The sequence below is a fragment of the Hevea brasiliensis genome, chromosome 15, assembly GCF_030052815.1.
Source record: "Hevea brasiliensis isolate MT/VB/25A 57/8 chromosome 15, ASM3005281v1, whole genome shotgun sequence".
In the NCBI taxonomy this organism is placed as follows: Eukaryota; Viridiplantae; Streptophyta; class Magnoliopsida; order Malpighiales; family Euphorbiaceae; genus Hevea; species Hevea brasiliensis.
In genome coordinates, this window is record NC_079507.1 from 66797444 (window position 1) to 66822344 (window position 24901).

At 34.1% G+C, this 24901-nt stretch overlaps 2 protein-coding genes and 1 pseudogene across 5 annotated transcripts; 2 read left to right on the top strand and 1 right to left on the bottom strand.

The window, feature by feature from the left end:
• Positions 1 to 1660: 1660 nt before the first annotated feature.
• On the bottom strand, positions 1661 to 7907 carry LOC110653650 (uncharacterized). 4 transcript variants are annotated; one of them, XR_009144097.1, is made up of 9 exons: positions 7705 to 7907; positions 7307 to 7404; positions 7131 to 7199; positions 6486 to 6585; positions 6176 to 6270; positions 4745 to 4927; positions 4017 to 4085; positions 2856 to 3154; positions 1661 to 2089 (listed from the first exon to the last, which is right to left on the bottom strand). XR_009144097.1 is itself a non-coding variant. In XM_021809386.2 (5 exons), exons 1-5 carry the CDS (start codon positions 7759 to 7761, stop codon positions 3963 to 3965), a joined length of 561 nt encoding a protein of 186 aa, XP_021665078.2. In that variant the 5' UTR covers positions 7762 to 7905; the 3' UTR covers positions 3793 to 3962. The 4 variants fall into 4 exon arrangements, 1 of the variants encoding a protein (XP_021665078.2); XR_009144096.1 differs by lacking the exon at positions 1661 to 2089 and adding an exon at positions 2178 to 2590; XR_002494595.2 differs by lacking the exon at positions 1661 to 2089 and having other exon boundaries at positions 2178 to 3154; positions 7705 to 7906.
• Positions 7908 to 9504: 1597 nt separating this feature from the next.
• On the top strand, positions 9505 to 10838 carry LOC110653651 (uncharacterized; annotated as a pseudogene).
• On the top strand, positions 10779 to 13266 carry LOC131174100 (ubiquitin-like). Its single transcript, XM_058137161.1, has 2 exons — positions 10779 to 11111; positions 13204 to 13266. Exons 1-2 carry the CDS (start codon positions 10779 to 10781, stop codon positions 13264 to 13266), a joined length of 396 nt encoding a protein of 131 aa, XP_057993144.1.
• The last annotated feature ends 11635 nt before the right edge of the window (positions 13267 to 24901 follow it).

Below are 24901 nucleotides of genomic sequence, written 5' to 3' on the forward strand. Positions count from 1 at the left end.
TTTTTGTATGCATAAGTCGGTCAGTGGAAAAATGAGAAGGATAAGGTCTCAGCAGACAGCACGCTGATTGTATACGCTTTAAAGCATGTGAGCATAGGACCTCTACTTGGGTATGTTGGTAGCTAATTAAAGATCCTCGTTTACATGAACTGAACATGTTCAAACTAATTAAAGATCCTTGTTTGTGATCCCTGCGTATAAAATATTTATAGAGAAGTTGTATGGTATTCCACTTCCATTGTAGTGGGAGTGCAAATGAATGCCTTTTGAACTCGACTGCTGAGATTAGTTATGGAGACCTTGTAAGAATTGAGCCATGAGAACCCATTAATATGTAGCAAGAGAAAATTTTTATGAGACTTGATTGTGTTGAGAACTTAAGAGAGGATATCATTGAGTTTTAATTCAATAGTACTAGAGGAGTCTTCAGGATTGTGAGGTATGACTTTGAATCGAATCAAAATCAATTATACAAAAGAAAAAAGAGAGGATTGTTGTTGAAAAGAGAGGACTTTTAATCAGTTTGAGATATATATGAATATAGAGATAATTTATCATCTATTAGAGGGGAAAAAAAGAAAATTTGGTGATAAAAAAAATATTAGGAAGTAAAATAATGGCAACGGTGATTTTGGATAAACACAAAATAAAAGGCAGAATTTGATGAAATAGAAGAAACATGAAATAGAAAAGCCATAATAATTAGTAAAAGCCATATATGGACTAAAACTAAGAGAACGATAAGGCGAAGGACTTCAGTCAAACATCAATAAACTGACATATATATAAACAAAATTGAATATTAAGTTATTAATTTAGTAATTAAGATCTAATGCAATTTTATATATAAAAAATTAATTGAATACTTATATTTATATCTTATTATAATATGAAAAAAAATTTAGAGTTAAAATCTTGATTTTTATTTTAAATTTTTGTTTGAAATAAATCATTTGCGATAAAAAAATTAATTGAATTTTCATATAATTATATTTAATCTCTATTTATTGAAAAATAATTTTTTTAAAAGAAAAAATTTTAAATTCCTTTATTTTAAATATGATAATTAATTAAATTAAAATTTTGTCAAATTCTGGGAGAAAATGTTTTAAGGCATAGAATTATTAAAGCTTTTATGTTGAAAACGAGTTGGGTTTACTTTCCTAACACTCTTTATAAAAAGATACAACATATCACGATCAGTCACGACTCATGCATTTGAAGATTATAAGTCAGGGATGTCGGCAACCTAAAAAATTGGCAAGGGGAGAAGTACTTATAATAAATATATATAATTTATTTTAATTGAATAAAAGTTTTATTATCTAAATTATATTTCATTAGAAGATGCAACAATTAATTGGTTCATGACTTTGTTATGTTAATGTATGCATGCCGAATTGCCAATTGCCATGACAAGCTTTTATATTCACTAAAAAGATTCAGATCATATTGAGATAAATTTTAAAATATAATTAAGTCACTTCAGAAAGCCACTTTATTGTTAGTTTGAAGAAAAACAATTATTGAGATAATTATACAATAATATTTTGAATAATTTCCTATATAAAGGAGGAAAAAATAAATTTTGAATTTGGTATCTTATCAGATGAAAACCTAAGAATGTTGCATGTGAAGGACCAGAATAGGCTAAAAGAAGTTGAAAGGAGAGAAGCTGTAGATACAAATTGTCTTTGGCTTTTTGGAATCCATAGGCATATTCGTGAGAAGGTCAATGACAATATTGTCAGCCGCCCTACAGAAGCCACAAAGATAAAACAAAATCGGATATGCTCCCAGCACGATTCAAACACTAGAAATTAAAACAACCACCCCTACACACCTAGGCTATGTTTTCTATTTTCTAAGCAAGCCGACACTGATTTTGTTGAAGCCTGCTATACCTCTTAACAGCATCTGTAGGAAAAAATCCAATTACAGGATTGTAGTTCAAGCTCCGTACAGCCAGACTGAAACAGTCTAGCTATTGTTATAACATAAAAGGTTGGTAACTGATCCTCATGCACTCCCCTAACATAATTCCAGATTAACCAAGTAACACAACCTCATACCAAGTATGTGCTCAATCCTACACATAAAAAATGATACAACTAATAAGTTAATTCTATTCTGTTGTGCACTGCGGAAGCGTACAAACTGCAAAAAAATAAAATAAATACACAAAACAACAATATTTACGTAGTTCACCATTTTCATATAAGGCTACATCCACGAGCATGCTATTTTCCACTATCAACAATAAATAATCAATTACAAACTCAAACTATACTACTCATAAATCCAATTACACCCAAGAGAATCCATACTACAGTAAATATATTATTTAGTCCATCTCAATCTTATCTAGACATAAATCAATACATTTATTATTATAACTGCTACACCACAAATGGTATCTTCAACTACATTGGCAAGAGTCCTCTCATCAATAGACAAAAATTCATTTCTTTTGAATTCTATGCCCTTTCTCTACTTTAGGTTGAAACCTCTTTCCCTCTATGGGACTGCAATGGACAGGAGCCCCTCATCAATGAACAAAGCCACTCTCTTCAATGGGCAAAGCCGCTCCCTATGGGAGAAACCAAATAACCTTTTTACTATTCTCCTATTTATAATGTCAATTCTCTCAATTTTAATCTCATTGGGAGTCTCACACAATTTAAAAATAACACTGAAATAAGAGTTCTACTCAATATAGGAAATATTCCTTTATCTTATTGAGCAATATTTCTCCCACTAAAATTAGAAAAAAGTCTCTCCAAATCTCACTAGGATTTTGAGTCATAATTCTAACAATCTCCATGTTGACTCAAAATCTATCAACTATTGCATACCTCAAATTCTTTAGTGTTATCAAATCATCAAATCTCCATGCTTGAACTTGAATCCTTCGAATCTTCATTCTTTAATCTTCATCTTGGGTGTAACTTGTTTCTTTTTTCAGAAAATCTTCGAGTCATCAACTTTCTTGATTTAGCATTAAGAGCTCCACCTTAAATTTAACTCTCCATCGTCACCATTATTGTATGTACGACTTTCTATATATTTATAGCAGCTCCACCTTCAACCAAACTCATCAAGATCATCTCCACGCTCTGATACCAATTTGTCGTGCACTTCAAAAGCGTGTCAACTGTAAAGAAATAAAGCAAACACACAAAACAATAATATTTACCTGATTCACCCTTTTCACATAGGGCTATATCCATAGGCATGCCATCTTCCACTATCAACAATAAATAATTAATTCCAATTTCAAACTATACTACCCATAAATCCAATTATATCTAAGAGAACCCACACTACAGTAAATATATTAGTTATTCCCTCTCAGTTCCCTCTAAACATAACCTAATATATTTACTATTTTAACTGCTACACCACAAAGGGCATTTTTAACTGCATGGGCAAGAGCCTTCTCATCAATAGACAAGAATTCATTCCTCTTGAATTCTATGCCCTTTCTCCACTTTAGGCCAAAACCTTTTTCCCTCCATGGGGCTACAATGGGCAGGAGCCCCTCATCAATGGACAAAACCACTCTCGATGGGCAAAGCTACTCTCTTCAATAGGCAAAGCCGCTCCTTATGGGTGAAACCAAATAACTTTTCTACTATTTTCTTATTTATAGTGTAAATTTCCTCAATTCTAATCTGATTAGGAGTCCCACTCAATTTTAGAATAACACTAAAATAAGAGTTCTAGTCAATATAAGGAATATTTCTCCATCTTATTGAGGAATATTTCTCCTACTCAAATTAGAAAAAGGTCTCTCCAAATTTTACTAGGATTTTGAATCATAATTTTAACATATTCAAAGCTCTTGTTAATCACGTATTCAAAGAAGACAAGAAGTTAAAACTGTATTCTTTAGGTATAAATAGAAATATAAGTAATCAACTGTATACAGGACACGTGAAATGAAAGGCCAACACAAGATGTTACTCATCATCCTTGTATGGGTTCTCTTCTGGAACTTGCTTTAGAAGTTTCACCTGCAACTCGAATGCATCATCCCCTCGAAGCATATCACGAGCCCATGTCACTTCAGTCTTCATTGACACCTAAAACCAAAACATTACATGAATCTCTACTTGTGGGGCAAAAGAGTAGAGGAAAATAAGTGATGTTTAAATTGTTATAATCTTACCTTTTCAAGTGAAAAAAAGAAGAAAATATTTAGGTCAGAGCATTATTTGCATAATCTTAAGCTGGTTCAATCCAAGCAACAGACATATTATCTTTCCCAACTGATAAGAACACCAATACTTACTGCCTGGTACAAACATTAATCTACTGTATCAAGGGAAAACTTAGAACGGAAGCTTCTTAAAAAAACTGCACCTTCCATCTAATAGAGGATCAAAATGATACTCAGCACTTTAAATAAAAGGAAACTACAGTCACCAGCACTATATTCAATCACTAGATAACTTTTGATTAGAAGTTGACGAAATTTCACCAAGTTCGCATTTTTATCCTTAAGTGATGCTATTAATGTAATAAAGAATTATTATTATCATCCAACGAAACCTGAACTGGATAGTTTACTTGATAAAAATACTACTAAATGCAAGGCATGTACAAGACGAAGTTTCTACTGTTATATGGCCATGTATTCTGCCAGTTAAAAAAAAAATCACAAAATTGAGAGAGGGGGATGGGGTGGAAGAGAGTCCAAAGGGGAAGATGGAAATGTGTCTTGGAAGAGAAAGACACTCACCATCTCCAGTGCCCCTCTAATGACTCCACTTAAAATGTTGCAGTAGTATAGGCCTTGACATGTATCAGGAAGCTCAACAGAGTCTACCAAGGGATTATCCTCCAAAACCATACTGCAACATGTCCCTTCAGCATCCCAATTGGTCACAGATGCACTCAACCCTAGGAACATTTTGAAACCCACCTGTATAACAGCCATTTACAATATCAAAAGGTTCTATTCCATGATGTTAAAGAGAAACTGAAATATAATTTGACTTTACAAATGAATGTCCAATGGCCAACAATACACCAATTAGACACTTGCTGAAAGAAAGCAAAAAAATCAAGGTAGTCAAAAGCATAAGGTACAATCAAAATGATGCATCACTCCATTGCTTAAGTGCAAAGTGCAAAAAACGCGCTTGCTTCATTTAAGGAAGCACAAAATTATTAAAAAATTAGCTAATAATATAATATGCAGAGAAAATAAATCCTCTATATAAAATTTAAACTCCTAAGAAATCATCAAACATCCAAATGTTTTTGGCATTCAAATTCATAGTCATAACCTAGAGTTCTCACTAGATTTCCCATCAATGTCCTCAACACTTCATCCTCATCTCCAAAATAAGATCTATTTCCACCAAAATCTTCATCTAAATCAATCTCAATGCTTCCAATGTTGGCCTTGAAGTTGAGGCACTTTGCACTTTGTGCTTTAAGCACAAAGAGCCCTCACTTCATTAAACGCTTCACTTAGCATATGTAAAAGCGTTTTCCTATTTATCGCTGCACTTTTGTGCCTTAGCAAGTATTTTTTGCATTTTTGACTACACAGAAAAAAATATAAATGCATTCCATCACAATTCAACCATTCTAGTACTAGTAATCCCTTCACTGAATATCAGAAAATATGTCTGAAGCTGCCACCTGGCTGATTGGTTTAGTTTTAAGGAAAATTGTCAAATTACAGAACCACCATAACTCGAAAAGTGGAATTGGATAAAATATTTTGATACCCAAAATGGAAAGATGAACAAAAGTACTATGATAGAAAAGAGTTACAAGGAAGCAAATTGAGAGGAAACAGAAAAAGGTTAATATTGTGTTGTTTTGTTGCCTGTGCCCACAAAAATGCATTCTCACCCTGCTTTTACTTCTTAGATAAAGGCATCTCTCAGATCAGGCTGGAAAATTACACATCCAAGAAGATAATGAATAAGAACCTCTTTTTGCTCCCTCACATTTCATTTCATCTTATCAACTGAATATCTTCTCCCCCTTGATTTGATAACAAAAAAGTTCCCTTCAAAATCTATTTTTTTATACAGTAAGCAAGTTAAATACTATCATGCTTAATTACAGATAGCTAAGTCCAAACTGGATCAATGGTACAATCATATGATTTTCAATGAAGAAACAAAAAAACCAGTAAATCTACAAGGCATACTTTTGTATATGATGAAAAAAGTTTCAGATGGCGAGTCAGCAGTTCCATTATGCTACAAACTAAGTTCTTCATCTACCAACTCAAGCTTGTCCCATCTTTTTACATGATCAAGTTGTACACCCCACATAAAAAGCAAAAAGAAACAAAAGTAAAGATAACAGAGATGTCAATAATCCGCTTACAGTATTAGAAAAGAAATAAATCAAGATTATTTTGGCAACAGTTCATGAGTTGATAGACAAAAGCCAATCCAAAAAATTTAGGACACCAAACTTTATTGGTATATATTGAATCAATATCATACACAGACCTTTGCAATTACTTCAGCTGTCTCCCTGAAGTCCACACATCTCAAGACATTACATTTTGCTAAAAACTCATCAACCAGTCGAATTCCAATATTATAACCCCTGCAAATTAATTATATAGCCAAATGATAGAGTTATGATTCCACATTGTATAATCACCTCATGGAGAAAATTCTAATTCACAGTATCATCTGAAAACCAAGAGCTGACCTCAGGGCAAAATTAAATAAGAAGTTCTACATTGCAGAATGTTAAACATAACAAAAACATAGTTATGACTATCCCTGATCGCACTTCCAAGGCTATAGCTAATGAAGTACATATTTTATGACAATTTACCTTTTTACAATTGCATTTGAAAATCAATAATCGACCTTGGTACTATATCTAGGCTGAGAGTCATCCCACCCATAAGCCTGTTCACATGCGTGCACACATATGCAATCCGCAATTTTACCAGCTGCATCATTGCCCAGTGCAATGCGAAATGCAACAGACTCTGCATGCAAATATGCAGGGTGACATGACTGTTTCCCATACTAGTCCTTTGAAGCAATTCAAAACTTAAACACTTCCTATTTGTGATCATAAGTATATTAATATTGGCTAATGGAAAATCATTCCACTAGTTATGCTGATCCACTAACCTTTTGTAGTGACTGCAATACCTGCTCGTGGCTCAGCTCTAAAACCACAAAAGAATGCCACGGTTCTCACTGAAATCACAATGGAGCAATTTCAATAGTTTAATTCTTGACATTGCATTCGACTTTCAAAACGACATAAACATTATTGAGTTGAGCTGAATATAAGCATTGCATACATTTGTTCTAGCTGTTTGTTGACTTCTTCAACCTCCTCCAGATCCGCAAGCAATTGGCGTACAATCGCCCCATATGTTAAAGTAAATATCTCCACATTCTACACAAATTGACTATCCAGTATCAAACAACACATATAAAATAGTAGCAACCACCAATCCCAATAGAAAATTTCCGTTTGGATAGCCAGAAAGTGCAGGAAATGGAAGGACATCGAAAATCCAAATCAATTCTAGAAATCAACTAGGCCTAATCAAACAATTACAGGGAACAAAATTTGACACAAGGAAACTGTGACGGAACCAGAAATAAACCAGAGAATAAAAATACAGTAGAATCTTGAGTTTCTCGTTTGGTTTCTTAGAAAATGGAAAGGAAAACAAAGAGAGGTCTAGCTCACCACGTGCTCGACACTCGCGAACATTGCATCACCGGATCGGGGAACACCAGGAGCCATTGTTATTAAGAGATTTGAAGTGTGAAAGTTACAAAAGAGTTCGGGTCCTGTGTGAACTGATCGTTGCTATTCTTCCGTAGCGGAATGGAGATGGAGTGAGGCCCAGAGGGGCCTTCGCCCAATAGTCCTTGTTCAATAAATTATCCACGTGTTCATGGAAGCTCCTTCTAATTTCAATCCTTGGAATCTCCTGAAGGCAATGATCAAATTGCCCTAAAACTTTTTTTTTTAAAAATAAAATATTATCAATAATCAGGAAAAATTTAATAAAAAAATTCAAATTAAATTAGACTGTAGGTAAAATGTTAAGTGAAAAAATATAATATAATATAATATTAAAAATAAAAATATTATATAAATAATTTGAAAGCTCAGATGAAACAGTGGGACTAATTTATAAAAAATTGCACTATAAACAGTTGAGTAAACTTGCTTTCAAATCTAAGTTAAGGTCAAGTTAAATCCTTGTGAGAGAAAATTTTTGTAATCAATAATAATATGGCCAAATTGAGATGAATCTTCTTTGGATAAATGAACTGCACTAACCACGTCTTCACAATCCATTTCCAAATCAACATTACACATGCAATCAAATGAATATATAAAATAAAGTAAAAAAAAAATTAGGAATAATTTTAAAATAGTAATTTTTTGGTGCACTTTTCACAAAAATAAAAAAATAATATAAAATTAATTGTTACCCAATAAATTTTAAATTAGAATCATTCATAAAATCTAAAATTTGAATCTCAACTAAAAATATATGAAAAAATTAATCAATTTTATTATAAAAATACTTTTCATAACCATATAATGAATATTTATATTTTCAGTAACATTTGGTATAAATAAATTTCATAAAATTTTATAAAATTTATTTATAAATTTAAAATTTCAGTATTTAATTTAAATGAAAAATTATTTAAAATTTTTAATAATTAATTTCATAAAATTTATTATAATTAAATTAAATTTCATCAAAATTAATAGTATTTATAAATGAATTTTAAACTTAAAATTATATATATTTTAAGTTGTAATATTATTCTCCTATCATATATTATTTTATTTTATTTTAATTATTTTAAATATAAAATTTATTTTATTTAAAAATAAATTTTACATTTAAAATAAAATATATTAAATAAAAAATTCATTCGTAAATAAATTTTATTATGAAATTTATCTACAAATGAAATAAATTTTATCATATAATTAAACTAAACTGATAATAAAATGTTGTTAAACAGTTAAAAATTTATTTAATATTTTTGTTAAAATTGTTATTAGAAAATTATATTTTAAATATATTAATTAAAAAATATTAAAATTAAATTTTATATATTTTAATTGTAAAAATTTTAAAATAACAAACATTTTTTTCAAACAATTTTTTTTAATATCTAAAATGATTTAAAAAAAACATTTAAATCCAAAAACTTAATGTGAAATATCAAAGTTCTAAATTAAAAAAAAATTAAAATAAATATTATTTTAATTATTGTTAAAAAATAATTTAAAAAATATTTTTTTTATTTTAAAATTTTTATTATAATACATTAAAATTGATTAAATTTATTTTAATATTTTTTATTAATATATTTAAAAAATATATATTTTTTAACAATAATCATAAAACAAAGCCAGAGCGTGGCGAGAACAGTCCCAAATAAAACTGTTCTGTCGATCAGCAGAAGAACCTGGAATAATCTTTGCGTGCTGGGCCAGGTTCCCAAGTGCACCATCGATTTTTTTTTTTTTCTCTCTATCTAGTCTCAACATATAAGGAATTCTCCCTCGATCTATTGAACATATTCGAAGTCCTCTGTTTTCAAGGTACTGTCTTTTTATTCTCTTTTTCTTATATCTTGTAGGTTTTAGGGTCGAGTTGCGTAATGTCTTTATAGAAATTGTTGGATTGTTGTGTTATTTTTGATCTAAGATCTTCAAGCTTGATAGAGAGCAGTGGTAATTATGGGCCGTTTCAATTTTGGGTTGATTTCGTATTATACTTGTGCGGAAAACATTCTCTTGCTGTTGGATTTCTGAAAAATCTTCTTGAAGATCGATCTTTGTTTCTTTCTTTATAGTTTTCAGAATCCTTCAAGGGAATATTTTGAAGGTTTGTTAATTGCTTCATTTGTTGAGGGATTTTTATATATCAGCCTTAGAGATTTTGTTGCAAGTAATTACGGTGTTCTGATTGTGGGGTTCATATTCATATGAAAATATTGTTTGATACGATATTTCAGCAAGAGTGTTTTATTGCAATGCTAAATTTTTCATACGTGCCAATATGTTCTTAAATTTTGCTAATATTTACTTATTTCCATTTAACAGATGCAGATCTTTGTGAAAACTCTCACTGGAAAAACCATCACCCTTGAGGTGGAAAGCTCTGACACGATAGACAATGTAAAAACCAAGATCCAGGACAAGGAAGGGATCCCACCAGATCAGCACAGGCTCATCTTTGCTGGGAAGCAACTGGAAGATGGCCGCACTCTTGCTGACTATAACATTCAGAAGGAATACATTTGGTCCTCCGTCTCAGAGGTGGCATGCAAATCTTTGTGAAAACTCTTACAGGGAAGACCATCACTTTGGAAGTTGAAAGCTCTGATACCATTAACAATGTTAAGGCTAAGATTCAGGACAAGGAGGGGATCCCACCTGATCAGCAGAGGCTTATCTTTGCTGGGAAACAGCTTGAAGATGACCGTACTCTTGCAGACTACAACATTCAGAAAGAGTCCACCCTGCATTTGGTGCTGCGCCTCCGTGGTGGGGTGCAATCTTTGTGAAGACCCTTACTGGGAAAACAATCACCTTGGAGGTTGAAAGCTTTGATCCAATTGATAATGTTAAAGCAAAAAATTCAGGACAAGGAGGGCATTCCACCTGGCCAGCAGAGGTTGATCTTTGCTGGAAAGCAGCTTGAAGATGGGAGGACTCTTGCTGACTATAACATCCAGAAGGAATCCACTTTACATTTGGTTCTTCGACTAAGAGGTGGTATGAAAATATTTGTGAAAACACTCACTGGGAAAACCATCACGTTGGAAGTAGAGAGTTCGGACAACATAGACAATGTGAAGGCAAAAATTCAAGACAAAGAGGGGATCCCGCCAGATCAGCAGAGATTAATCTTTGCTGGTAAACAGCTTGAAGATGGCCGTACGTTGGCTGATTATAATATCCAAAAGGAATCAACTTTATATTTGGTGCTTCGTCTGCGTGGTGGAATGCAGATTTTTGTCAAGACACTGACAGGAAAGACCATTACTTTGGAGGTGGAAAGCTCGGACATCATTGATAATGTTAAGGCTGATGTCCCAAAATATGTTAAAGTGAGGGGTGAATTGGACTTTAAAAACAATTTTCGGTTCTTGCTCAAAACCTTTGAAAATTGTAACATAATTTTCTAATGTGAAATATGAACAATACAGCTCTATTGACAAGTTAATTCAAGGTTGGGTCATAAGTTATTAGTATACTGATTTGACAGAATATATTAGTGTTCAATAAGAATTCTAGTAATCTGAATATGTTCAAAACACAGCAAACAGAGCAGTACACCAGATATTTTAATTGACAGCAAATCAAACAATAAGCAGATTAAATCAGATATTAGCAGATTAAGCAGTAAATCAATTTTCTCAGTTTGCAGCAAGGTTAACAGTAAACAGCATTGATTTTCATATCAATAAAAGCACGTCAATCATAAAGTTAAAATGCATAAATGTAAAGAGTAAGGGTTGAGAAAATTGAACACTGAAATTTTATAGTGGTTCGGCTCAACTAGCCTACATCCACTTTCTCAAAGATCCCACTTTGAGTCTTCACTTCACTATTCTTCTCTTTTAAAGGCAAGAGACAAAAAGCCTTTTACAAATCTTCTCACCAAAGCTTTTACAAGTAGCTTCACACTTCAACCAAGTGTTATCCCAAACATTTTTCCATAATCAAGCTTCAATAGGTGCTTGAATGACCTCTCATAAATGATAATAAGGTGTTTAAAACTCACTCTCACTCAATACAATAGAATCTATAAAGAAGAGAGATGAGTGGATAAGCCAATGATGAGCAATGAAAACACTTTGAGCACTTTGAATGAAAGCTTTTATGATTTTGAACAGTGGAGAGACTTTCATTAAGTGCAAAATGGCCAAGGGTAGGTGTATTTATAGTTTTGGAACGTTTTTGACCGTTTGAGAACTCATTTGAACGTTACAATTACGAATTTCAAGAAAATAGCCGTTATTTTGTCTTTTTCTGCAATGTTGTGCAGAGTTAAGACATTTAGCATACTGGAAAAAAATAGCAAACCAGTTAGCATACTAAAACAAGTAGCAAACCAGTTAGCATACCAAGAAAAACTTTTCTGCATAACTTTCAAAACTTTAAAACTTTACATCAAATCATAATCAAATGCTTTTAGGCCAATAATGATATTTAAAAGAAAATCTTTTGAGGAATTAAAAATAAGTATCATTAACTTCTACTCCTCAATTTTTTTCACAAGCAATCCTAAAAGTTAAAACTAACTTCTATACTATATGTACCTTCAAATTTGATTTTCAATGCAGCCTTGGAAGGTAACCTTTTCTTCTTTTATCTCCTTTGATTCGTCATGTGTTATCTTAGAATGTCATCCTTTCTTCAAAAGCACGAATCCATCATGAAATCCTTGTGTCTTTTTATTTGTTCTTTGAGAAGCACAACACTTAAAACAATGTTAGTTTGATTCTAGTTGAGTTTTGGTATCATCAAAATCTATGCTCCTTTGAGCTTGTGGGGTCAACAATCTCCCCCTTTTTGATGATGACAAAACTCAATCGAATCACCAAGTAAATATTGACAAGTGTGAGTATGTGTATGAAAGTATATATGGGAATAACTCCCCCTATGTATGTGCTTATATCAACATTTAATCACAAATAACTCCCCCTTAATAATTTCAATGAAATATTCATAAGCATTTTCTTAAGGAGTCAAGTGTGACTAAAAATACTAACTAAATATGCACAATATGCACACTAATCACAAACTATATTAATCACAAGTATCAATCACAAGATAAAGTTATATCAACAATATACTAATCACAAACTATATCAATCACAAGTTATACCATCAAGATTACTCATTCATTCTCCCCCTTTTTGTCAGCATCAAAAGAACATGGGAGAAATCATGCATATGAGTATAAATCAAAATCCAGTTTAAGTGCAGTAAATAAAACAGTCAAAACAGTAGATAATATGTCAATCTAATTAAAGTTTAGAAAACTAAAAACAGCAAACTAAGTAGCAAATTAAGAGACAAACTGTCAGACAAAATTCAATCAGTAAACATGCAGTATGGTTATCTATCCTTTTAGCCTAAAGCTTCTTCTGATTGGTCTTGGAGCAGCCATCTTCACTCTTTTTGGCTTGACAGGTTTATCACTCAAGGTTTGAAGAATTTCAGCAGCTATTGCAGTTCCTGGTGTTAAGGGAATAACAGGCCACCGCTAACTCGCGGCAGTAGTACGCATTACATTGTAGACTTTTGCCGCTTTAGCCTTTTTGCCAGATGGTTTACCAGTTTGCTCTTTCTGCTTGCTTCTTTGTTCCTTTTGAGCTGTTTTTTCCTTTTCTTTTGCAGGAGCAGCATGAGTAGGAGTCTGTGGTTCTGGCTCAGATTCAGAATCACTCATATCCTTCTCATTTCCTTCTTTGCTACCTCCTTTTCCATTTCCATCATCAGAATCATCTTCATCTTTTTCAGTTTCCTCTTCTTCCTCTTCTTCCTTTTCTTCCTCTTTCTCTTCTTCTTCTTCTGTTTCCTTTTCTTCCTCTTCCTCTTCTTCTTTTTCTGATTCCTTTTCTTCCTCTTATTCCTTTTCTTCCTCTTCCTCTTCTTCTGTAGATTCTTCTTCTTCCTCTTCTTCTTCTTCTTCTTTTACATTTGAGAATGTAACCGATGAGTGACCTTACTGGTTTCTCCAGCTTCAGTGCTTGAAATACCCAGATGAACTTTGATTTTAAATAGTTCTTCCACAATTTTATACATCAACATCAAAGTGCCATCAATTTTAGAATCAAGAGCATTCATAAGAACAGTTTGAAAAGCTCTAAATTTCTATATTTCTCCAAGTTCAATTTTAACAAATTCCCTTAAGTTGTTCACTTCTTCCAAAATTCCTTCAACATTAAAAGTACCACTTGCACTATCCTTGGAACTAGCACCTTGTTCAAATCTAAGTTTTCTCCCATCATCATCTTTCTGCAGACTTGTAATTGGGATAATATTTGTCCTAAGTTTCTCAGTTTTCAGAGGTATCCCAAAGTCTCTAAACAGGCCATTAAGAAGATGGGCATAGGGTAGCTTGTAAGGTGGTTTCCATTTCATAATTTGCTTCAGCATAAAGTAGGCAAGATTAAATTTAATTTGATTCACAATATGCCAAATTATGCAGAGATCAAGTGTACTTAAATAGTTTGGACTGCCAGTTCTAGGATTCAGCACATAGATGATAAAACTATGAAGAATTTTGATGTGTTGGTGAGCATGGGTAATGCTAGTCTTATCTTTTACTTTCCCTTTAAACACTTCAGCCTCAAAATCTCTTTTATTGAATCCGCCGACAGCAAAAACTTCTTTGTGAGAACAAATTCTATTCCCACTGTTTGGGATTCCTAGGGCTTTAGCTAATCTATCTACTGTCACTTCATAGACTTTTCCTTTCATTTTCACCTTAAAAGATTCATCTCTTTCAGAATCATTAACTCTTAAATTCTTATAAAATTCTTGAACTAAGTCCACATATACTCCTTCAGTGTTAGAGCACAATCTGTCCCATTTTTGATATTCAAACAAAGATTGTAAAGGAACAGAGACTTCAGTAAAAGTAGGCCAATGGATGTACCTTGGTTCATGAATGGCCCTTTCCATATGCATAACTGGAGCTTTTGAAGTCTTTTTCTTTTTGGTTCCCTTTTCTTGGACATGCTCACTGGTTCTTTTCTTGGGCGTTTCTTTTGATTTTCCAATTACTAGAGGAGCTTCTCTTTGTGGAGGAGGAGATGCAGGAATACTTGCATCAGTGGAATCTGAAGATGATGAATATGTAGTGACTTTTGCTTTGCCTTTTCCTTTTGCCCGTGCCATGACCAACCCACAAGAAAATTTGGCAGTAGGGATAGAGAAAGCTAGGTTCACAAATTTAACAATGTGAGCAGCCAATGTATAATCATTTGAAGCATATCAACACATTTCTAGCACAATTTAGCACAATGTCATGTATATAAAAAATAAGACTGACAGTAAGAAATATTCGGGTTTTTGAGAATCAATGGCAACCGATTCATGATTTTGCTATATAGCGCATTTTTACGTAATGTTAATGTAACACCCTAGGCAAATCCCACATCGACAAAACACGGGAGAGATGCTGGGTTCATAAGATGGAGGTTCCTAACCCCTATTGACGCGTTTTAAAACCGTGAGGGCTTCGGCTCAGAGCGGACAATATCACTAGTGGGCCGGGCCATTACATTTGTGGTATCAGAGCCGCTCCGCGTGCAACCTTGAACGGTGGTGGGGCAAACCTCAGCGAGGACGCTGAGTCCCATAAGGGGGGTGGATTGTAACACCTTAGGCAAATCCCACATTGACAAAACACGGGAGAGATGCTGGGTTCATAAGATGGAGGTTCCTAACCCCTATTGACGCGTTTTAAAATCGTGAGGGCTTCGGCTCAGAGCGGACAATATCACTAGTGGGCCGGGCCATTACATTTGTGGTATCAGAGCTGCTCCGCGTGCAACCTTGAACGATGGTGGGGCAAACCTCAGCGAGGACGTTGAGTCCCATAAGGGGGGTGGATTGTAACACCCTAGGCAAATCCCACATCGACAAAACACAGGAGAGATGCTAGGTTTATAATTTGATGGTTCATAATCCATAGTGACGCGTTTTAAAACTGTGAGGGCTTCAGTCCAGAGCGGACAATATCACTAGTGGGCCGGGCCATTACATTTGAGATTGTAACACCCTAGGCAAATCCCACATCGACAAAACACGGGAGAGATGCTGGGTTTATAAGTTGGTGGTTCGTAACCCCTATTGACGCGTTATAAAACCGTGAGGGCTTCGGCTCAGAGCGGACAATATAACTAGTGGGCGGGCCATTACATTTGTGGTATCGAGTTTGCTCGCGTGCAACCTTGAACGATGGTGGGGCAAACCTCAGTGAGGACGCTGAGTCCCATAAGGGGGGTGGATTGTAACACCCTAGGCAAATCCCACATCGACAAAACACGGGAGAGATGCTGGGTTTATAAGTTGGTGGTTCGTAACCCCTATTGACGCGTTATAAAACCGTGAGGGCTTCGGCTCAGAGCGGACAATATCACTAGTGGGCCGGGCCATTACATTTGTGGTATCAGAGCCGCTCCGCGTGCAACCTTGAACGATGGTGGGGCAAACCTCGAGACGCCGAGTCCCATAAGGGGTGGATTGTAACACCTAGGCAAATCCCACATCGACAAAACACGGGAGAGATCTTTGGGTTCATAAGATGGAGGTTCCTAACCCTATTGACGCGCTTTAAAACCGTGAGGGCTTGGCTCAGGCGGACAATATCACTAGTGGGCCGCCATTACATTTGTGGTATCGAGCGCTCGCGTGCAACCTTGAACGGTGGTGGGGCAAACCTCAGCGAGGACGCTGAGTCCCATAAGGGGGGTGGATTGTAACACCTTAGGCAAATCCCACATCGACAAAACACGGGAGAGATGCTGGGTTCATAAGATGGAGGTTCCTAACCCCTATTGACGCGTTTTAAAACCGTGAGGGCTTCGGCTCAGAGCGGACAATATCACTAGTGGGCCGGGCCATTACATTTGTGGTATCAGAGCTGCTCCGCGTGCAACCTTGAACGATGGTGGGGCAAACCTCAAAAAGGATGCTGAGTCCCATAAGGGGGGTGGATTGTAACACCATAGGCAAATCCCACATCGATAAAACACAGGAGAGATGCTAGGTTTATAATTTGATGGTTCATAATCCATAGTGACGCGTTTTAAAACCGTGAGGGCTTCAGTCCAGAGTGGACAATATCACTAGTGGGCCGGGCCATTACATTTGAGATTGTAACACCCTAGGCAAATCCCACATCGACAAAACACGGGAGAGATGCTGGGTTTATAAGTTGGTGGTTCGTAACCCCTATTGACGCGTTATAAAACCGTGAGGGCTTCGGCTCAGAGCGGACAATATCACTAGTGGGCCGGGCCATTACATTTGTGGTATCAGAGCCGCTCCGCGTGCAACCTTGAACGATGGTGGGGCAAACCTCAGCGAGGACGCTGAGTCCCATAAGGGGGGGTGGATTGTAACACCCTAGGCAAATCCCACATCGACAAAACACGGGAGAGATGCTGGGTTTATAAGTTGGTGGTTCGTAACCCCTATTGACGCGTTATAAAATCGTGAGGGCTTCGGCTCAGAGCGGACAATATCACTAGTGGGCCGGGCCATTACATTTGTGGTATCAGAGCCGCTCCGCGTGCAACCTTGAACGGTGGTGGGGCAAACCTCAGCGAGGACGCTGAGTCCCATAAGGGGGTGGATTGTAACACCCTAGGCAAATCCCACATCGACAAAACACGGGAGAGATGCTGGGTTCATAAGATGGAGGTTCCTAACCCCTATTGACGCGTTTTAAAACCGTGAGGGCTTCGGCTCAGAGCGGACAATATCACTAGTGGGCCGGGCCATTACAGTTAATATTCAAAATAAGAAAATTTAATAGCTAACTTCAAAAGCAAAACAAACAGAACAATCACACACAAAAAAAAAAAATAAAACACATTTCCATTAACGTTTCAGATTCAATACCTGAGACTTGTAGAGACAGAGAATGCGAATCGATGATGACAGAAGAGAATGCGTCAGAAAATTTTAATCCAACGAGAATCACTTTGAATGGTTTCTTTCGGCAGATTTAGAGAATCACTTTGGGGATTTTCTAACTTGGAACAATTGATTTGATTCACAGCTAATGGGTTTCAGAAATTTTTAAGGAAGATGAAGGGAAATGATGGTTGTGAGAGTTGTGAGCGAAATGGGTTAGCAAATGGAGAGAAGATGCATTCGTTCAGGTTGTGGGAGGCGATGCCACGAAAAGAGAAGAAATTTTGATCTTTAAATCTGAAAAGACATAAATGGAGACTTTGGCAGAGTGATGGGTACCGTGTACCAGTGGAGAAGCAGAGAGAAGATTGATGGTTCTGAAAAATTTTGAGTTCCGCGCTGGTTAATATGTCAAAAGTCTATTTTGCCTTTAAAACACATAGAGATGCAATACTCTAAATAGAGGGGTATTTAAGTAATATGCTTTTTAAACATGCAGAATAGGCACTCGAAAAAAAAATTTTAGAGTTTTAGTACAATCAAACTTGTCTGCCAGTTTGCCAACGAAAAGTTAGGAGCAGTGGTAAAGCATTTAGCAAACAAGAAAATTAGCAAACAAATTAATATGCCACTGTGATCAAATTCTGCAGAATACTGTTCATATCTGATCAGACCCAGAATTTTTCAAATTGCACTAAAAATATCAGAACACATATTTAACACTACAAACCAACATATATCACTTCATTTTCATTTAGAAACATGAGAATGCATCAAAACTTAATCAAGAGCATCAATCATACCAAGTTATCTTCTTATTTTGCAGAAAATTTCCTCACTAAGTGGCTTTGTAAAAATGTCAGCAAGCTGTTTTTCAGAAGGGACAAATTCAATTTGAATATCACCATTTTGAATATGATCCCTAATAAAATGATGTCTAATTTCAATATGCTTGCTTCTAGAGTGTTTGACAGGATTTTTTGATAGGTTTATAGCACTAGTATTGTCACATCTTATGGGAATGTGATCAAATTTAATTTCAAAATCTTCAAGCTGTTGTTTCATCCACAAAATCTGTGCAACACAACTTCCAGCTGCAATATATTCAGCTTCTGCAATAGAAAGTGCAACAGAGGTTTGCTTTTTACTGTGCCATGAAACTAATACATGACCTAGAAATTGACAAGTTCCAGAAGTGCTTTTTCTGTCCAGTCTACTACCAGCAAAATCTGAATCACTATAACCAATAAGATCAAATGATTCACATTTTGGATACCACAAGCCAATGTTATGAGTGCCAATGAGTTACTTAAAAATTCTCTTAACTGCTACAAGATGAGATTCTTTTGGACAAGATTGAAATCTTGCACATAAACATACACTAAAATGAATGTCTGGTCTAGATGCTGTCAAGTAGAGTAAAGAACCAATCATGCCTCTATAAAGTTTATTATCTATCTCCTTACCTTTTTCATCTTTCTCCAATTTAACTGTTGAGCTTATGGGAGTTCCAATGCTTTTCATATCTCCCATTTTGAACTTCTTTAGCATGTCCTTTATGTACTTAGACTGATTTATAAAAATTCCTTCTTTCGTTTGTTTAATTTGCAATCCAAGGAAGAAAGTAAGTTCACCCATCATACTCATTTCAAATTCACTTTTCATCATATTGGAAAATTTCTTACAAAGAGAATGGTTAGTAGCACCAAAAATAATATCATCTACATAGATTTGCACAATAAGCATGTCTTTTCCTAGTTTCTTAATGAAAAGAGTAGTATCCACTTTTCTTCTTTTAAAATCATTTTGAAGCAAACATTTACTAAGTCTCTCATACCATGCTCTAGGAGCTTGCTTTAAACCATAGAGAGCTTTAGTAAGCTTGTAAACATGATTTAGAAAATGAGGATCTTCAAAACCAGGAGGTTGAGCCACATAAACTTCTTCATCAATATATCCATTTAAGAATGTACTCTTAACATCCATTTGATAAAGCATGAAATTCTTAAAACATGCAAAAGCATACAATATTCTAATAGCTTCAATTCTAGCAACCGGAGCAAAGGTTTCATCAAAATCAATACCTTCCTCTTGGTTGTATCCTTGAGCTACTAGTCTAGCTTTATTTCTAATTACATGTCCTTTTTCATCCATTTTATTTCTAAATATCCATTTAGTTCCAATAACAGAATGCTTTTTAGGTTTAGGAATAAGTGTCCACACTTTATTTCTTTCAAATTGATTTAATTCCTCTTGCATAGCAAAAAGTTAATTTTCATCATTTTGAGCATCATCATATGTTTTGGGTTCAAATTGAGAAACAAAAGCAATATTACGAAAATATCTTCTAAGTTGAGCTCTTGTCATCATTCTTTGTGATGGACTATCAAGAATGTCATCTTTGGAATGATTTCTATGGTACCTCCATTCTTGTGGAATGTCTTGATGTTGAGGTTCCTCAATTTGTAATTCTTCCACATTTGGTTGGGAGTCTTCTTGAATTTCAACATTTGTGGAGCAAGGAAGTTCTTCTTCTTTATCATTTTGTTCATCCTCCACTAGTTGTTTTGAATCAAGCTCATCTTTATTTGAATTCTTTGAATTTAGAATCTGCTCAATTTCATCATCACAAGAATCTTTCCTTTGCACGGAAGTGTTAGCATCATCAAAAAGTATATGCATTGATTCTTCCATGGTCAAGGTTTTTCTATTGAAAATCCTATATGCTTTGCTATTTGTTGAATATCCTAGAAATATTCCTTCACAAAATTTAGCATCAAATTTCTTGAGATTGCTGTCTTTGTTATTCAAAATGTAACATTTGCAACCAAAGACATGAAAATATGCAATATTGGGTTTTCTTCATTTCCAAAGTTCATAAGGAGTTTTCTTTAAAATAGCTCTAATGGAAACTCTGTTCAAAATGTAGCATGCTGTATTTACAACTTCTGCCCAGAAATATTTTGATAAACTATTTTCATTCAGCATTATTCTTGCCATTTCTTGCAAAGATCTGTTTTTCCTTTCAACAACTCCGTTTTGTTATGGAGTTCTAGGAGCTGAAAACGTATGATAAATACCATTTTGAGAGCAGAAATTTTCAAACAAACTGTTTTCAAATTCTTTTCCATGATCACTCCTCAAAAATGTAATGCAATATCCTTTTTCATTTTGAGTTCTTTTGCAAAAAGCTTCAAATATATCAAAGGTTTCATCTTTATGAGCAAGAAAGAAAGTCCATGTGAATCTTGAAAAATCATCAACAATTATAAATGTATATGCCTTGCCTCATAGACTTCTAGGTGTGATTGGACCAAAAAGATCAAGATGTAATAATTCCAATGGTCTAGACGTAGTTACAACATTTTTTGATTTAAAAGATGATTTTGTATGCTTACCAAGTGCACATGCTTTGCATTAAAACTCTTTTTCAAATCTTAACTTTGGAAGTCCTCTAACAAGATTCCTTCTAGAGAGTTTAGCAAGTGTATTCATGCTAGCATGTCCTAATTTTCTATGCCATAACCATGCATTATCATATGAAGTCATAAAGCATGTTTCACAATTCTCTTCAAGATTTGTTAAATCAAGTAGGTAAATATTATCTATTCTAGCACCAGCAAACATAACATTATTTTCATGAATTTCACAATGTGTAGAAGTAAAAATGACTTTAAAACCATTATCACATAGTTGACTAACATTTAAAAGATTATATTTTAATCCTTGTACTAATGCAACATTCTCAATGCAAGGATTTTTACCAATAGTTCCACATCCAATAATTTTAGCTTTACTTTTATCACCAAATTTGACATAACCTTCTTTTTTTAAAGTAAGAGAGGAAAACTTGCCTTTATTTCTTGTCATGTGCCTAGAGCAGCCACTATCTATGTACCAATGTTCATTTCAAAGATACTCCTTAGGCGGACACAAATCGCTTAATCGTTCTTAGGTACCCAAGCAACTTTGGGTCCTTGAATGTTAGCAATATTAGGTAGGGTTCTTTTAGACACCCATACTTTCTTTGCCTTAAAGGTTCCTTTCCTAATAGGACAAGCATTAATCATATGACCTTTATGATTACAATAAAAACATGTAATATTTGGTTGAGAAAAAGATGTAGCTTTAACAAAATAATGTTTGTATTTTCCAAATTTCATAAATCCATCATAACCAATTCCAAATTTTTCATTTGTGGATCTTTGATTCCCAAGAAGTATATCAAGTGTTTCTTTTCTTTTTGTAAATTTAGTTAAATCTCTTGTCAAAGATTTAACTTTTGCTTCAAGAATTCTGTTTTTCTCAAGAAGTTGTTCACACACTTCTTTTGATCTTTGAAGCTCATCATTAACTTCCTTAAATAATTTCATTTGAGATTTGTAAAATTCATTTTCCTTTGAAGCCATACTCAAGGAAATATTTTATGATCTTAAAGCACAATTTTCATGAACCAAAATTTTGCATTTCTTTTTAAAAGTTCTATATTTATCATATGTCTTTACAAATGCAAGTTCTAATTCATTAATATTAGAAAGTTTAAGATTTACCTCATTTTCACTATCTTCGATGTGTGAGCTTTCACCTTTTTCTTCAATTGCCATCATACAAGTGTTTGCAGCTTCTTTGTCACTTGTTTCATCATTTGATGAAGAGTCACTATCACTCCATTTTGCTGCCATAGCCTTTTTACTTTTATCCTTTCTAAACTTATTTTTCTTCTTCAATGTAGGACATTTTGGCTTAATGTGGCCTGGTTTGTTACACTCATAACAAACTATTTCACTTGAATGATTTGGAGTCTTTAGAGCATATTTCTTTGTGAACTTCTTGTATTTGCTTCCACCTTTTCTAAATGCTCTTTTGAATCTTTTGACTATTATAGCCATATCTTCATCATCATCACTTGAAGCACTTGAATCATCTCTTGAACTATCTTTAAAAGCAACACTTTTCTTTTTCTCATCTACCTTTTCGGATATGAAGGCTATACCTTTCTTTTTCTTTTGATCACCTTCTTTCTTATCTTTCTTATAGATCATCTCATGTGCAATGAGAGAACCAACACTACAAAAATTATGGCTTTTAACGACCAATAATTAACGATAAAATAAAACTTTCCTCATTAATGACATATAAATAACGAGCAATAATACAATTGGTCGTAATTATGTACAATTTTAACTACCATTTTAAAAAACCCTTGTTAAAAGTTAAAATATTAGTCGTTATATGTAAATTTTTATATAAATTTTAATTTCCTGATTTTAGAAGTCTATCACAAGGACAAAATTGTCCTCGTAAATGAATTTTTTTTAGATTTTCCTTTTACCTCTAGCGGTCTTTTCTTTCTTAAGAGGTTATTTCATAAAAGGTTTCTAATTAATAACTCCCGTATACTTGCGCAACTTGGAAAACTGAAATAGTCTATCACTGGCTTAATGAGTTCCTCCCGAGGGTTTTGCAAAATTGAAAGTCTATTACTCCCGATTCTCATTGGAAGCCTCTGCTGTGCCAAGTGTGGATTTGGAAGCTTCCTTGTGTGTGTGTCTTCCATATATAGGTATGCCTCACATTCACAATTTCCATTCCAATTGTTGAGTCCCTTTGATGGTTAATTCATTTAGAAACTTTAGATTTTGGAAAAAAGTCTGTAATGGGAGAAATTGATATGATCCATGGTTGTACCCTTTTTTTCTTTTAATTTTGTTGGAATTGAAAGTGCTACAATCGGTGGGTTGTTTCCCCATATTTGGTGCTGTTTTCTCCTAATTTTTTCTTTATAGAGATTCCTCGTGGGTTCTGTTGTTCTTTTTGATTTTTTTCATGTATCTGTTTTTACCCCTATTTTATGTAGACTTGGTTATATGTTTTAGCAACAAATTGTGGTTGAGGGTTGATGCTGGTTTATGAATTTAATTTGGTTGATTGTCACTAATTGTCTCTGTTCTTTTAAAATGCCTTTAGGTGATTTATTCAAAATCTTATATTGAAATGAATTTCTATTGGTAATCCTTTTAACTTTCGAAAGCCTCAAATTTATATTGATATTGGTAATTATGCCTCAAGTTATGTGATTTGGGAAGTTGGATTTATAGATGTTATTGACTAAGTTTTGACAGTAAAGCAACATCCCAAACAATGAGTGTTCTAGGGATAAGTATGCCATTATGGAGGGTGGTACTGTAGGAACAACTAGATTATGGTATAAACTTAAATGTGGACAAATGGATTAGAATGAAGGAAAATTAATTAGAGATTTATGAAAGATGACTTGTTAAGAGTGCAGCACATCAACAGTACCTAGTTTTATCTTTGATTTATAATAATTGCATTGTTAATCTTGGCTTATCTATTTTTTATAGAAACTCAAACTAATTGAGAGATACAGATACTAATCTGTAAGTATTTGTGTATATGGGATCCTATAGATTTGTTTCGCTTCCCTTTTAAGTGTTCTTTGTGTTCTACACGGTCACTTTTAGATTAGCTAATGGAAACCAAGGTTTATTTTTTCTTAATGAATTTCTTCCTTATTTTTCCAGCATTTGCAGTACCAGGAACCTAGGGTGCAGTTTATGGTGACCCTTCTATAGTTTGAAAACGTGGATTTGAAATTATTGAAAATGGATTCCTTGCAGAAAATTTGATTTTCTGTCAGATATTCTAATGCATTGTATCTTTGCTATTGATTAAAAAAATGGAATAACTCATCTTTCTTAATCCTAAAACCAGTGGATTCTGCCATTTGTGAATTTACTGGATTTTATTTTGAAGGATGGAATTAGTTTAGTCATGGAGGTGCACATACTTAAGTTGTAGAATGAATTTTATTACTTGGTAGAGATTATTGCTGCTTTAAGTGTTGCTAGGCCAGCCTTCAACATGAATATAGATTATAAATCTATAATCTATTATTTTTGAGTCATAAGGAACTTTTAAATATTTTCCAGTCAAAATCTTGCATATCTATCCTTTGCTCGATTATACTTTCTTTTTAGCAAGAGCACCAAATGCATAATGAGATGGTATTCAATTAGCAACTTATGATTCTAGTCATGTAGATGGATTGCACTTTGCCAAGCTTAAAAAAGATATCTTAAGACAAAAGGTAGTTAGGCTAAAGGGTTAATTTTGTTTAAAAAAATTATTCCTAGCAGATTAAGATGGATTGTGTAACCACAAACTTATAAAGCTATGTTTCTTATTGGCCTTTTCATACACCTCATTCCACAAT